The sequence below is a fragment of the Crinia signifera genome, chromosome 6 (genome assembly GCF_055691185.1).
Source record: "Crinia signifera chromosome 6, ASM5569118v1, whole genome shotgun sequence".
NCBI lineage: Eukaryota > Metazoa > Chordata > Amphibia > Anura > Myobatrachidae > Crinia > Crinia signifera.
The window spans coordinates 20006409-20022313 of NC_139222.1; the positions used below are offsets into that span (position 1 = coordinate 20006409).

At 48.2% G+C, this 15905-nt stretch overlaps 1 protein-coding gene across 2 annotated transcripts in view; it reads left to right on the forward strand.

Moving 5' to 3' along the window:
- The window catches only part of LOC146010061 (uncharacterized), a 32582-nt gene extending 17006 nt beyond the window's left edge, over window positions 1-15576 (forward strand). For both annotated transcript variants that reach the window (XM_083150923.1, XM_083150922.1), the window contains exons 3-7: window positions 9282-9473; window positions 11153-11273; window positions 11901-11998; window positions 12128-12299; window positions 13919-15576. In XM_083150923.1, the coding sequence (XP_083007049.1) occupies window positions 9282-9473; window positions 11153-11273; window positions 11901-11998; window positions 12128-12299; window positions 13919-15084 (1749 nt within the window). In that variant the 3' untranslated portion in view covers window positions 15085-15576. The remainder of the gene's footprint in view (window positions 1-9281; window positions 9474-11152; window positions 11274-11900; window positions 11999-12127; window positions 12300-13918) is intronic.
- The last annotated feature ends 329 nt before the right edge of the window (window positions 15577-15905 follow it).

The window sequence follows — 15905 nt, forward strand, 5'->3', positions numbered from 1 at the left end:
GAGGTCTCAGCAGGTATAAACCATTCTGATAGCACCAAACTGGCCCAAGAGGTAATGGTTCTCGGACATTCTGAGGTTGTCAGTGGAGTCTTGGCCTCTGCCTTTTCGTCAAGACCTGCTAAGACAAGGACCGTTTCTTCACCAGGACCTCGCTCGGCTCAGTTTGATGGCATGGCTTATGAGACCGCCTTATTTAAAAAGAAAGGTCTCTCTGATGCGGTGATTTAGACTATGCTTAGGGCTCGTAAGCCAGTCTCAGCTGCAAATTATCACAGAGTTTGGAAGATTTACATCAGGTGGTGTGAGCGCCAGAGAGTACACACATTCAGATTCAAGGTATCCAGGTTATTGGAGTTCTTACAAGATAGTTTTTCATCGGGACTGGGTTTACAGTCTTAGATAAAGCGGAAAGCTGTAGTTTCAATCTTTTTCCAGAAAAGGATAACTTTTCTGCCTGAGATTCAGACCTTTTTACAAGGTGTTACCAGGCTAAAACCACCGTATAGATAACCGGTGGCACCATGGGATTTATCTTTAGTTCTGTCTGTACTTCAGAGTCCTCCTTTTGAACCTTTACGGTCATCTGACCTTAAGTATGTGTCTTGGAAACTGGAGTTTTTGTTAGCCATTGCTTTGGCAAGGCGTGTTTCAGAGTTAGTAGCGTTGTCCTGTAAATCTCCGCATTTCGTTTTTCATAAGGATAGGGCTGTGCTTCGAACAGTACATACGTTTTTACCAAAAGTGGTTTCCTCTTTTCATTTGAACCAGTAGATTGTGCTCCCGGTATTTTCCCCTCCTGAAGGAGCCAAACATAGGGACAAATTGAAAAAGTTGGACGTAGTTCGCGCCTTGCGAATTTACGTGGACAGGGTAAAGGCCTTCCGCAAAACAGATCTTTTGTTGGTTCTTTATGATGTGCATAAGAGAGGGTGGCCTGCTTCTAAGCAGACCATTGCCAGGTGGCTTAGGTCAGTGATTGCCTTTGCTTACACCAAGGTGGGTAGACCTGTTCCTTCTCGGATTATTGCACATAACACCAGGTCAGTAGCTTCCTCTTGGGCAGTGCGTCATGGGGCTACAGCGGAGCAGTTGTGCAGGGCTGCCACTTTGTCTTCTGTTCACACCTTTACCAAATTTTACAGGTTCCATGAGTTCGCGTCGGAGGACGCTTCATTCGGACGGGCAGTGATGAGAACTGGCAGTCTGAGCGTGCCCTCCCATAATACCGGCTCGTGAATGTCCCAAGGTGGAGCTGTGTCACCGGACTGGATGAAAGAGAAAAGGGGATTTTTGTAAGAACTTACCGTTCGAACCCCTTTCTCTAAGTCCAGTCCGGTGACACAGCGATCCCTCCCCTACGCTCAGTAAGTCATGCCGTGCATGTGTGTCATGTTATGGTAAGATGATTGTGCATATAAGATGTTGAGCATTGTACTGAGTTGTGTATCCTAGTGTGCTTTCTAAGATTGAACTGGAGCATGCTGGGGATACAGAAGGGGAGGAGCCTGCAGCCAGAGGAAAAGCTTCAAAGCTTCAGCTATAGGTGCCTTGGCTCCTGTGGACCCTCCTACATCCCAAGGTTAGCTGTGTCACCGGGATGGACTCAGAGAAAGGGGTTCAAACGGTAAGTTCTTACAAAAATCCCCTTTTCAGGCGCATCGCTGAAGGATGCTATGGCTAAAAAATGGAGAGCGCGTTCAAGAGGTTACATATCTCCAGTTCTGTAGCGGTCAAGTCCGGAGTAGCTATTGCTTCTATTTCGAGGGCTCTTAGACTATGGTGTGCATCCCTACAAGAAGATATTCAAGAGAAATCGTCTAGAGATCAAATCTGTAGGGGCCTCTAACTATTCAGATGGCCATTGATTACATCTTCAAGGCTTCTCTGGATGTGCTGGCATTGTGGCCAGAAGGGCGTTGTGGTTAAAGCCCGGGCAGCAGACAAGCACTCTAAAAACAGATTAAGTTGCTATGCTGTTTGAAGGTTCCTTTCTGTTTGGTGGTAAATTAGATGCATTAATACAGAAGCTGTCTGGTGGTAAATCAATCAGGCTCGCCCAGGACAAGAGGGGGAAATATTCTGAATTCTCATCACGGCAATACTTCAGACAGGCTAGAAGCTATAGGCCTGGCAGGCCATATAGAGAGAGATAGTCAGCAGGTTTATCAAGTTCCTTTTTGCGTCAATCAGGCTGAAGAGGGTCCCAACGTTAGTGACTGTATTTCTCCCCGGGTAACTATTCCGGTCACAGGACGGCTTCTCAAGTTCGCAAGAAGCTGGGTTCGCGACATTCAAGACAAATGGGTTTTGGAGATCGTTACCCAGGGGTATCAAATAGAAATCTTTTCCAAACCAACCAGAACCAGGTTTCTGATGTCAAGAAATCCGGTTCTGCCAGAAGAAATGATGGCATTACAACAGAGTATGATGGAGTTAATCGACTCGGGAGCAATAGAAACGGTACCAGAGGCAGAAGAATGCCCGGATTTCTACTCATATCTTTTTGTTATAAACAAGGCATACAGGGGGGGGGGGGGGGGGGGGGGTTCGGACCATTTTGGATCGAAGAGATCTAAACAAGAGGATATGGAAGAAGAGATTCCATATGGAAACGTTAAAGTCTATTCTTCTGGGGATAAGAGAAGATTTTCTAGTGTCTTATCGACCTCAAGGATGCTTACTTCCATATTCCTATAAGGGTTTTGGACAGGAAGTACTTCAGGTTCTGCATGAGAGGGAGGCACCACCAATTCACCTGTTTCCCTTAGGTTTGACGTTATCTCCACGAGTATTCACCAAAGTCCTGGTTACACTGTTGGCGTACCTGAGAAAAGAAGGGGTGCTAATATGGGCCTATCTAGACGATCTTCTTATCGCAGGAAGTTCAAAGGCAGAGGCTTCAGCAGCTGCGATTTTAATAATAAGCCGTCTACAGGATCATGGGTGGTTGATCAACTGGAAGAAGACCCATCTAGAACCGTCCCAAGAGAATCAAGTCTTAGGAGTGGTTTTGAACACTGAAATTCCAAGTGTCACTATCAACACTATTCAAAAATGTGTGCTTCTTGTACAGCACACGATCAAATAATAATAATAATAATAATTTTATTTATATAGCGCTCTTTCTCCAATAGGACTCAAGGCGCTTAACAGATAGAATGAATGTAATACAGTACAGGAACAATGAAGTACAGAAAAGCTTTTCATAAACAATACTTAAGGGACTGAAGGAAACGCTTGAGTAAATAGGAAAGTCTTGAGTCTGTTTTTGAAGCATTCTAGAGTTGGGGTCTCTCGAACTGTGCGGGGAAGTGAGTTCCATAAAGTCGGAGATGAATGGCTAAAAGCTCGACCCCCAGATGAATTACGGGAGATCCTAGGTACTGCTAAAAGTCCTTCATCTACAGACCGCAGTAATCGGGTGGGACAGTATGGAATCAGAAGCTGCTTCAGGTACCTTGGGCCTTGGTCATGTGGGAGCTGGGAGTGGTTTCAAGCTTGCTAGGCATGATGTAGTCAACTATAGATGTGGTACCCTGGGCGAGATGGAGAATGAGGCATTTCCAGTCATCATTAATAAGGTACTCGTTAAAACCAATGTCCTACTGGGTAAAGATCTCTCAAGAAGTAAAGGAGTCACTGGATTGATGGGCCAACGGAAATTTAGCCACAAGAGCAACGTCATTAGAAAATCCCCATTTCTTAAGGCTCATTACAGATGCCAGTTTTATTGGTTGGGGAGTGCATCTTCACGGAAGTTCTTGTCAAGGAGTATGGTCTCCAGTGGAGAGGGTGATATCATCCAATCAGGGAATTAAGAACCGTATGGCTGGCAATTTGTCTTTTTTTCCAAGGAAATAATGAATACCCATCTCAGAGTATTTTCAGACAATGTCGACACTGTTTCATATCTGAATAAGCAATCGGTTATCAGGAGTCCGGTACTGCTGGGAAAGGTCAAGAATATAATGTTATGGGCGGAGAAACATCTCAAAACTTGGTGGCCTCTAATGTTCCAGGAAAAGACAATATTCTGGCAGATTATCTCAGCAGAAATCAGATCTTGGCAGGAGAATGGGAATTGGAGGAGTCCCTTTTTCGTCTAATAGTAAGAAGGTTTGGAACTCCAGTGATGGATCTCATGGCATCATCCAACAAAAAGAAACTCTCTCAGGTCTTCTCCAAGCATCACGATGCGTTGTCACAGACATGGGGCTTCACACTGGCGTACATTTTTCCCCCATTTGCATTGATTCCCAGAGTTCTCAGGAAGGTTTTGGAGGAGCAGGCTCAAGTAGTAATTGTGCTTCTATTCTGGCCAAGAAGACCTTGGTTCCCTCTGGTGCTGAAAATGGCCGTGGAGGAACCACTAATGTTGCCAATATCTCCAAACATCTTGTTTCAGGGCCCACTCCAGCTTCCGGATCATTAGAAGTAGTTAATGTACTTCTTCAAGCCAGGAAAAAAGTTTTTCCATCATATTTTACCACAGGGTCTGGGAAACTTTCTGCAAGTGGTCAAAGGGCAGATGTAAGGCACTTAGAGCCAATATGCCACAAGTTCCCACAAGCAGTTGCTACCTTTTAAAAGTGCATATTTCAGCTTTAAGTGTGTTCCTGGACAAGAAGCCGGGTAAACGAATTCCTTCCTCAATGGGATCTTAATTTGGTTCTCAGTTATCCTTATGGCTCCTCCATTCAAGCCTATGAATAGCCCTCCCTGTTTATGTTTTTTTCCTAGGATCAAGGGAGGAGACACTCAAAGACTAAGGGGAGAAGGGTGGAGCGTACCTTTATGTGTGGTGTGAGTGGATCCTAGGGTAAAAACCTACCTGTCTATATTGAGGAGGAGGGATTCAAACCCAGTATTATGGCTGCCATGAAGTATTCCGAAGAAAAGGAATTAGCTGTTTTTTTCTTTCTATTTTTTTACACTGACGTTGTGTCAGACCCCAGCAGCGCTGGGGTCTGTTAAACACCGGGCCCGGCAGCTGCACACCACACATTGGTGAGTGACCGCAGCTGGCCCCGGGCACTCGGGAGGCCACAGCCGCGACCGGGCACCGACACAGGTAATGTGCTCCCTGCTGGGAGCGCACGCACATTTAGCAGCTGTAACAGCCAGACAGGGGGGAGACCGCCACGCTGCACTAGCAAGCAGATGGCTGGTACCCTACCCACTCCCACTTGGACCACCACGGATACAGTGTGTGGACACCGGTAAGCGGAGCCGCCCGTCACGTGCCGGGTACCCGCCATTTTACCGGTGCTGCATGAGGTCATCTTCCCTGGGCGGCCATTTGTTTGCAGGGGGAGCGAGCCACCGAGCCCGAAGCGTGGCGAGCGGACGCGGATACCTTCACAGGTATCCGCGTCCCCTCGCGGGCTTCACAGCTGTCCGCGTCCGCTCGCCACGCTTCGGGCTCGGTGGCTCGCTGCCCTCGCCACACTTTCTATTCTCAACTCCACGCCGACGTGGATAGTGGGGGTATGAAAAGGTCGTAGGACGCGTACCGCCGCCGCTCGCCACGCTTCGGGTTCACGTTGATCGTGGGGTGGCGTTAACAATTGTGGGGGCCATTTCACACTTCAGGGTGCCTATTTGGCCTCTGTGGCCCATTTAACATTGTTTCCTATGGAAAAATCGGGTCAATTGAGACATTGAACAGGAAAATCGGGTCAATTGGGACATTGAACATTGTTCCCTATGGGAAATCGCGGGCATCGCGTCGGTCGCATCGCACCCGATTTTTTAGTGCATGCGATGCGACCGACGCGATTTTTTTTTACTAACGATGCCCATGATCAAAATCGTGGGCGCCCTTCTAGGTAAAGAGTACCAAAAAAAACTTTACAGGGCAAGGCTCCAGTCAGGGCGGACTCTTCCTTCCTGCCCCTCCTCTATCAGAATACTGATTCGGAGGAGGAGGGGCAACTGGTAGACGACAAGGACAATGACTACACCTCGTCACACATTGATGTGGCCGCCTTGGTTACAGTGGTAAAATAATTCCTGAATTTACAAGACTCTGCTGAGCCGCCCAGGTCCTCTGGGCCTACTTTTAAACGTCCTAAGCGGACCCTGGCTCTCTTTTCCAAGTCGAAGGACTTTGAGGATACCCTCTCGGAGGACTGGGAGATACCCAATAGGAAGTTTATGCCTCCTTGATGGTTTGCCACCCTTTACCCCTTCCCTCAGGAAGACAGGGTCCACTGGAAAACAGCCCCCAGGGTTGGCTCTTAATCGGGTCAGAACTAGACAAAATTGTGGCTATGGTAGCTGCGTCCAAGGCATCTTTTCTACCATCCACCCCTGCTCCACGTTCCCGTGCGGCCTTCCAGTCCTTTCGCTTCCTGGGCAAACCAGCCAGAGGATAAGCCCTCAACATGACGGGGTGGTGCTGCTACGGTTCTCAGACGTTTGGCTGGAATCCACAACAGACGTGTGGGTTCGGGACGTGGTCTTCCAAGGCTACTCCATAACCTTTTGGCATCATCCACCAAGCTCACTCTCTCCTGTCGTCCGGGGTCATAGCTCCGGTCCTTGCGCCTCAGCAAGGCAAAGGTTTCTACGCCAGCCTTTTCTTGGTCCGGAAGCCCAACGGGTCATTCCGCCCCATCCTCAATTTAAAACGGCTCAACAAATTTGTTTGAGTCCCCAAGTTCAGGATGGAGACCTTGCGATCCATAGTTTGGCCTTGCAACCAGGGGACTACATCCATGGACACCCCTGGACGTGTACCCGCATGTCCCCATCAAACTGGAACATAGACGTTTCTGCAATTTGCAGTACAGGACCATCATTTCCAGTTTCAGGCTCTGCCCTTCGGCCTGTCCACAGCACCTCGGGTTTTTACAAAGGTCATGGCAGTGATGGGTAGCAAACTTCGCAATCAGGAAATCCGAATACTGCCGTATCTGGACAACCTGTTGATCCTGGCTCAATCGCCGGAGGTTCTCCAAGCCCATTTGACCACGGTGGTGACAGTCCTAGAACGTCAAGGCTGGATGATAAATTGGCCCAAGTCCTCCATGCTTCCAGCGCAGTCCATGGTCCATCTGGGGGCCCAGCTGGATATTGTTCGTCAGTGGATCTATCTGCCAGAGGAACGTCGCCGGACTCATCAGTCCGGCATCTCCTCTCCCTCATGCGGGTATCCGTCCATTCCTGCAAGAGGGTCTTAGGCTCCATGGTATCCTCAACATCACAGAGTAGGCGCAGTTCCACTTGCGCCCTCTACGGGAGAATCGCCAAGTGGTCAGTATCCTACTCCAATATTTGGTCCCACCTGATGTCTTGTCACCGGCCGCACGGCAGGGAGACCGTTTTGGGTTCACCAGTGGACTCCTCACCACAGATGTCAGCCTCCGTGGTTGGGGAGCGGTGACCTTGACAAAGATCTTTCCAGGGATTATGGAATGCACAAGAATCCCAGCTGTCGATCAATGTCCTTGACTTGTTGACTTGGTAGATGCCCTGTCAGCCCGGTGGCTGTTTGCTCTAATGTATGCCTTTCCCTCGATCTAGCTCCTCCTCAAAGTGATCCGCAAGTTGAAGGCGGAAGGGAGCACATTGATCCTGGTGGCTCTACATTGGCCCAGACTGATCTGGTTCTCGGATCTGCAGGCGCTATCAGTGGCCTTCCGATCCATCTGCCTCTACGTCCAGCCCTGCACAGTCAAGGTACGTGTCTACATCCCAACCTGCAGCGTCTGGCTTTGACGGGGTGACTGTTGAGACCTCCTTGTTAAGAGCCAAAGGCTTTAACTCAAGGGTCATCTCAACTATGCTTAAGGCCCGCAAGCCTCCTTCGGCTTGGGCTTACCATTGCATCTGGCGGGCTTGCTTTTCCTGGTGCTGCACTCGCCGTTTCAATCCCAGGAGTTACCGTTTGGCCAGGATTCTGTCGTTCTTGCAGAAGGGTTTGGAGGCTGGATTGTTTAATATTACAAGTTTCGGCTCTGTCCATCCTGTTCCACAAGATGTCCGCACTTTCATGCAGGGTGTCCTCCGTATCCAACCTCCCTTTGTTCCCCTGGTGGCTCTGTGTGATCTTTCCCTGGTCCTCGGGGCCCTTCAGTTCCCCCCTGTTTGAACCACTAAGGTCAGTGGACCTTTGTTGGCTTACTTGGAAAATAGTGTTTCTATTGGCAATTGCTTCGGCCCGGAGGGTGTTTGACCTGACGGCCTTGTCCTGTCAGTCACCTTTCCTAATCTTCCATCCTGACAGGGCGGTTCTTCATACCGTTCCTTCTCACCTCCCCAAAGTGGTGTCTAAATTTCATGTCAACCAGGAGATTGTAGTCCCTGCCTTTCAGCAACCGGATGCCTCTCCTAAACAGTCTTCCCTAAATGTTGTCCGTACTTTGCGCATCTATGTGCGCCGCACTGACTCTCTCTTTGTCCTCTATGGAATTCAAAAGAATGGTTGGCCAGCTACTAAGCAGACAATTGCCCGCTGGCTTAGATCTGTCATCAAGCACACATACACATACTTGGGCGCCTCCCTCCCGGTTCCTGCGGGGATCTGGGCTCATTCCACCAGGTATGTGGGTGCATCTTGGGCTGCTAGGGGCGGTGCAACAGCAGAGCAACTTTGCAGAGCGGCGACTTGGTCGTCCGTCAATACCTTTCTGTGCTTCTATGCATTTGATAAATTTGCCTCCCAAGACTCGGCTTTTGGCCAGAGTATACTCGCTGCGGCACAGGTGCGTCCCCACCCTTAGGTGGCTGCTTTTACGGTGCATTATCCTTGTGGCCCCTGACATGTCCAAAAGGAGGAGCCCGGCTGCCTGGGAGGCAGTTCAAGTTTAACCTCTAGGGTGCTGGTGCTCTCCCATCTCCTTACTACCCACTGTAACGCTGTGGCCCCTGATGTCTCCCGAAGAAGAAATTATATTTGTCTTGCCTGGTAAATCTTTCTTCGAGGATGTCAGGGGCCACAGGGATCCCTCCCTGCCGTGCCTGCTTTAGTTATATTACTGTTATTAGTTCCTCCATTGAGTGACCTCACATATGTTCAGAATGTGTTTCTGTGTGGTGTTTCTCTTCCTTCTCACTTGTCTCCTGCCTTGGCTTGTTAAAAACTGAGCTTCTTGGCCTGGAGGTGGGGTAGAGGAGGGGAGGAGCCTGGCTGTCTGGGAGTCAGCAAGAAGTTTAATCTTTCTGGTGCTGGAATGCTCTCACCACTCCCACTACCCAGCGTTAGCCCTGTAGCCCCTGATGTCCTCGAAGAAAGAGATTTACCAGGTAAAACATAAATCTCATTTTCTAATACACAGGGTTACACAGTAGTGAAGAAGACATCCAGTGAGCATGAGACACCCAGTGGTTGTCCCTGTGTGTCAGAAGGACTGAAAAGGACACAGATCCCTATAATGATGACCCCACCTCACTCGCTGATACATGGGAGAGACAATGAGCAGAGGATCCTGGAACTCACCAACAATATCATCCAGCTGCTGACTGGAGAGGTGACTGCTGGGAATGGGGCATTATACAGTAAAACCGGGGGAAGTGACTGGAGAGGTGACTGCTGGGAATGGGGCATTATACAGTAACCCAGGGGATGTGACTGCTGGGAATGGGGCATTATACAGTAACCCCGGGGATATGACTGCTGGGAATGGGACATTATACAGTAACACCGAGGGATGTGACTGCTGGGAATGGGGCATTATACAGTAACCTGGGGGATGTGACTGCTGGGAATGGGACATTCTACAGTAACATCTGGGGATGTGACCAGAGAGATGACTGCTGGGAATGGGACATTATACAGTAACACCGAGGGATGTGACTGCTGGGAATGGGGCATTATACAGTAACCCGGGGGATGTGACTGCTGGGAATGGGGCATTATACAGTAACCCCAGGGATATGACTGCTGGGAATGGGACATTATACAGTAACATCGGGGGATGTGACCGGAGAGGTGACTGCTGGGAATGGGACATTATACAGTAACACCGAGGGATGTGACTGCTGGGAATGGGGCATTATACAGTAACCCGGGGGATGTGACTGCTGGGAATGGGGCATTATACAGTAACCCCAGGGATATGACTGCTGGGAATGGGACATTATACAGTAAAATCGGGGGATGTGACCGGAGAAGTGACTGCTGGGGATTGGTATGGAATCCCATCGGTCAAAATCCCGACACCGGAATCCCGACCACCGAAATCCTGACAAGGGGTGGACGTGGATCGCTCCCTCCCCCCCTTGTGGGCTCGCTGCGCTTACCACACTGCGGGCACGGTGCCTTCGCTACACTCGGCACACTAATTTATTCTCCCTCTATGGGTGTTGTGGACACCACAGAGGGACAAAGTGATGGGATTTCGGCGGTAGGGATTCCGGCGTCGGGATTTTGACCGCTGGCATTCCGACCGCCGGGAAAGTGACTGCATTACGACTGCTGGGAATGGGGCATTATACAGTAACCCCGAGGGATGTGACCGGGAAGGTGACTGCTGGGAATGGGACATTATACAGTAACACCGGGGGATGTGACCGGAGAGGTGACTGCTGGGAATGGGGCATTATGCAGTAACACCGGGGATGTGACCGGAGAGGTGACTGCTGGGAATGGGGCATTATGCAGTAACACCGGGGGATGTGACCGGAGAGGTGACTGCTGAGAATGGGGCATTTATACAGTAACACTAAGGGATGTGACCGGAGAGGTGACTGCTGGGAATGGGACATTATACAGTAATACCGGGGGATGTGACCGGAGAGGTGTCTGCTGGGAATGGGACATTATACAGTGACACTGGGGGATGTGACCGGAGAGTTGACTGCTGGGAATGGGGACATTATACAGTAACACTGGGAGATGTGACCGGAGAGGTGACTGCTGGGAATGGGACATTATACAGTAACACCGGGGGATGTGACCGGAGAGGTGACTGCTGGGAATGGGATATTATACAGTAACACGGGGGGATGTGACCGGAGAGGTGACTGCTGGGAATGGGACATTATACAGTAACACTGGGGGAGGTGACCGCAGAGGTGACTGCTGGGAATGGGGCATTATACAGTAACACGAGGGATGTGGCCGGGAAGGTGACTGCTGAGAATTGGACAATATACAGTAACACCGGGGGATGTGTCTGGGTGATGACTGTATCATTGTATTTGTCAGATTCCTATAAGGTGTCAGGATGTCACTGTATATCTCTCCATGGAGGAGTGGGAGTTTATAGAGGAACACAAGGATCTGTACAAGGACGTAATGGAGAATCACCGACCCCTCACATCACTGGGTAAGAAGAGACTTCATTTTATTGCACTTGGTAGACCAGTTATGAGGGCCCCCTGTATACACACATATGCTAATCACATATGTCCTCAGTCACTGTGTGTCTCCTACAGATGGGCCCAGTAACACAGATACCCCAGAGAGATGTCCCCGTCCTCTGTATTCCCAGGATAATCACATATATACCATGTCCTCAGTCACTGCGTGTCTCCTACAGATGGGCCCAGTAACAGAGATACCCCAGAGAGATGTCCCCGTCCTCTGTATTCCCAGGATAATCACATATATACCATGTCCTCAGTCACTGCGTGTCTCCTACAGATGGGCCCAGTAACAGAGATACCCCAGAGAGATGTCCCCGTCCTCTGTATTCCCAGGATAATCACATATATACCATGTCCTCAGTCACTGCGTGTCTCCTACAGATGGGCCCAGTAACAGGAATACCCCAGAGATATGTCCCCGTCCTCTGTATTCCCAGGATAATCACATATATACAATGTCCTCAGTCACTGCGTGTCTCCTACAGATAGGCCCAGTAACAGAGATACCCCAGAGATGTCCCTGTCCTCTGTATTCCCAGGATAATCACATATATACCATGTCCTCAGTCACTGCGTGTCTCCTACAGATGGGCCCAGTAACAGAGATACCCCAGAGAGATGTCCCCGTCCTCTATATTCCCAGCACTGTACAGAGGAGACTCACAGGACCCCACAGGAGGATCAGGTAGGTGGGATTTAAGGTCTCCCCAATATACCGAAGTGACTGTCACTATATAATTTGCAGGGTGTGTTTGTGTGTGTGTGTGTTAAATAGTCAGTCATTACTAATGTGATTTTTTTTTTTTTGGTTCAGTGTGAAGATTTGTCTGATATTAAGGTAGAAGAAGAAATGTATGTGACTGATTTTAAGGCGGAAGTAGAAGAACCTTCTGTGACAGATGAGGAGGATACAGACACAGAAGACACATATATGAGGGGTGATCAGCAGTGTAAGAAGGAGGAAATCCCTACAGATATCAGCACAGGTGAGGAATAATCACGTATTACATATTTTCATTGTTCTGCCAATACAGCTTTCTCTTATCCTACACTCTCCTCTGTCCGACCAAACTAATGAGGACGATGCATCTGCCTAGTAGGGGAGTCAGGAGCCATCAGCCCCTATTATACTCCTGCTCTCCCCTCACATCATGTCACTGTGTGTTACCAGCCCAGAGATCTGACCAGTCTCCTCCCCACACTCTCTGGTGTATCTCATACATCAGGAGCCACCAGCCCCTATTATACTCCTGCTCTCCCCCTCACATCATGTCACTGTGTGTTACCAGCCCAGAGATCTGACCAGTCTCCTTCCCACACTCTCTGGTGTATCTCATACATCAGGAGCCATCAGCCCCTATTATACTCTGCTCTCCCCTCACATCATGTCACTGTGTGTTACCAGCCCAGAGATCTGACCAGTCTCCTCCCCACACTCTCTGGTGTATCTCATACATCAGGAGCCATCAGCCCCTATTATACTCCTGCTCTCCCCCTCACATCATGTCACTGTGTGTTACCAGCCCAGAGATCTGACCAGTCTCCTCCCCACACTCTCTGGTGTATCTCATACATCAGGAGCCATCAGCCCCTATTATACTCCTGCTCTCCCCCTCACATCATGTCACTGTGTGTTACCAGCCCAGAGATCTGACCAGTCTCCTCCCCACACTCTCTGGTGTATCTCATACATCAGGAGCCATCAGCCCCTATTATACTCCTGCTCTCCCCTCACATCATGTCACTGTGTGTTACCAGCCCAGAGATCTGACCAGTCTCCTCCCCACACTCTCTGGTGTATCTCATACATCTGAATCCATCAGCCCCTATTTCTCGGTCATCCATCCTAATGGGTGCTTTTAAGCACCCTAATGGGTGCTTACAATGTTAAATGCACCCCCACGCCACCCTCCAAGTATAAAGTGAACCCGAAGCGTGGCGAGCGCAACGGTACGCGTCCTATGACCTTTTCATACCCCCACTATCCACGTCGGCGTGGAGTTGATTTTATAAAGTGTGGCGAGCGCAGCGAGCCCGAAGCGTGGCGAGGGGACGCGCAGAACTTCACAGGTATAAGCGTCCGCTCGCCACACTTTATAAAATCAACTCCACGTGGATAAGTGGGGGTATGAAAAGGTCATAGGACGCGTACCGCCACCCCTCGCGGGCTCACTGCGCTCGGCATGCTTCGGGTTCACGTTTATACTTGGGGGGTGGCGTGGGGGTGCATTTAACCATTGTAAGCACCCATTAGGGTGCTTAAAAGCACCCATTAGGGTGCTTATACAATTTAACATCGTATATGGGTCAAAATCGCATCGCATGTCATCGGGTGTATGGCATGCGATGCTATAAAAAAATCGGGCAACTAATTATCGTGGGCGCCGTGCTAGTACACAAGTACCATTTATCTTGTCTATATTAATTAAATACATTTTATATTGTTTATCCAATTGTGTGGCGCTCTCTGATCTATATGCGTAGGGGTAAATCTCTATGCATGTATACAGTATCTAATTTGTTTTTTAAGTACTAAAACATCCATGCACATTTGCTTTTTTAATGTAAACAATTCTGTCTGTTGTCATTCATCTGTTTCCTGTAGATGGGCGCACAAGCAGGAATACCTCGGAGGGAGATCTCATTGTGTCTCCAGATTATATACTAGAAGATAAGAACATCAGACAAGATTCTCCAGAGGAAAACCCCATTATCCCCAATACACACCTAACATTTCACAGTGCAGAGATTTCATCTGGTCCCTCTAGTCATGAGGAACCTTCTCCTGATCATTCAGACCTTACTACACACAGTACAGATCATAAAAATGATACAATATCATCCAGTTCTGAGTTTAGTAAGAGTTCTATACATCAGTCAGATTCTGTTTTACATCAGAGACATCACACAGGGGAGAAACCATTTCCATGCTCTGAATGTGGGAAATGTTTTAGAAGGAAATCATCTCTTGTTAGACATAAGAGAAGTCACACTGATGAGAGAACATTTTCTTGTTCTGAATGTGGGAAATGTTTTACAGAGAATTCATCTCTTGTTAGACATAAGAGAAGTCACACTGATGAGAGAACATTTTCTTGTTCTGAATGTGGGAAATGTTTTACAGAGAATTCATCTCTTGTTAAACATGAGAGAAGTCACACAGGTGAGAAACCATTTTCATGCACTGAATGTGGGAAATGTTTTAGAGGTAAATCACATCTAGTTAGACATGAGAGAATTCACACAGGTAAAAAACCAGTTTCATGTTCTGAATGTGGGAAATGTTTTAGAGATAAATCACATCTAGTTAGACATGAGAGAATTCACACAGGTGAAAAACCATTTCCATGCTCTGAATGTGGGAAATGTTTTAGAAGGAAATCATCTCTTGTTAGACATAAGAGAAGTCACACTGATGAGAGAACATTTTCTTGTTCTGAATGTGGGAAATGTTTTACAGAGAATTCATCTCTTGTTAGACATAAGAGAAGTCACACTGATGAGAGAACATTTTCTTGTTCTGAATGTGGGAAATGTTTTACAGAGAATTCATCTCTTGTTAAACATGAGAGAAGTCACACAGGTGAGAAACCATTTTCATGCACTGAATGTGGGAAATGTTTTAGAGGTAAATCACATCTAGTTAGACATGAGAGAATTCACACAGGTGAAAAACCAGTTTCATGTTCTGAATGTGGGAAATGTTTTAGAGATAAATCAGCTGTTCGTAGACACCAGAAAACTCACACACACAAAATAGAATTTCAATGAGCTGATCTACATGAAACGGAAGCATCAATACTAAATTCCTCTATCAACCATTGTATGTGGATTATTAGATAGACATTGTCTAGATAAACATTCAACAGGTCGACACTAAAGGTCAGCTTAGGACGGTTTAACCTGAATAGGTCGACATGAGTTTTTCACATTTTTTGCTGTCTATGTTGACCTGGACTCCCAATTAGTGTAAAGCGTAACCTCTTGGTTCCCTCTCCACCCTTGGTGCAAGTTACACACATGTAATACAGGCGGCCACATCTGATTGGCTGAACGCATCTGTCAGTTATGCTGATGTTCCAGTTCTATTGCTGCTGTGATGTGTTCCCATGGTTACAGTGACATGAGCGATCAGTGTGCAATAAAACTCCATGTCTCCTAGTCTGACTGTATATGGGAAAGCAGCTGGTGTATGTATTACTGAGTCATTATATAACTGCATTGTTGTACCTGTGCTTTATGTATAACAGCCTCTCTGTAATATATATGTAATAAATACACAGTGTGATCCTGTACTGTAATGTGTGTGGTGTATACTGATATTTGGGCCATCACTATGACTCTGCGCCTCTTGTCACACCCCGGGCACCTATGTAGGAGGTGCATGTGCTGGGATTGTCAAGCCGGCCACGTTCCGTGGTACTCACAGCCCACGAGCCCAGCACCATGCAGCTTTATGGATCCCATTTGGCATCCGGTACTTAGACACAACTCCCGGCCACCTCCACATGAGCCCCATAATGTGGGATCTGTTACTCTGTCACTGGGGTCAGAGCTGGGAGATAATGTGTTCCCACAGGGCAGGTGCCGGT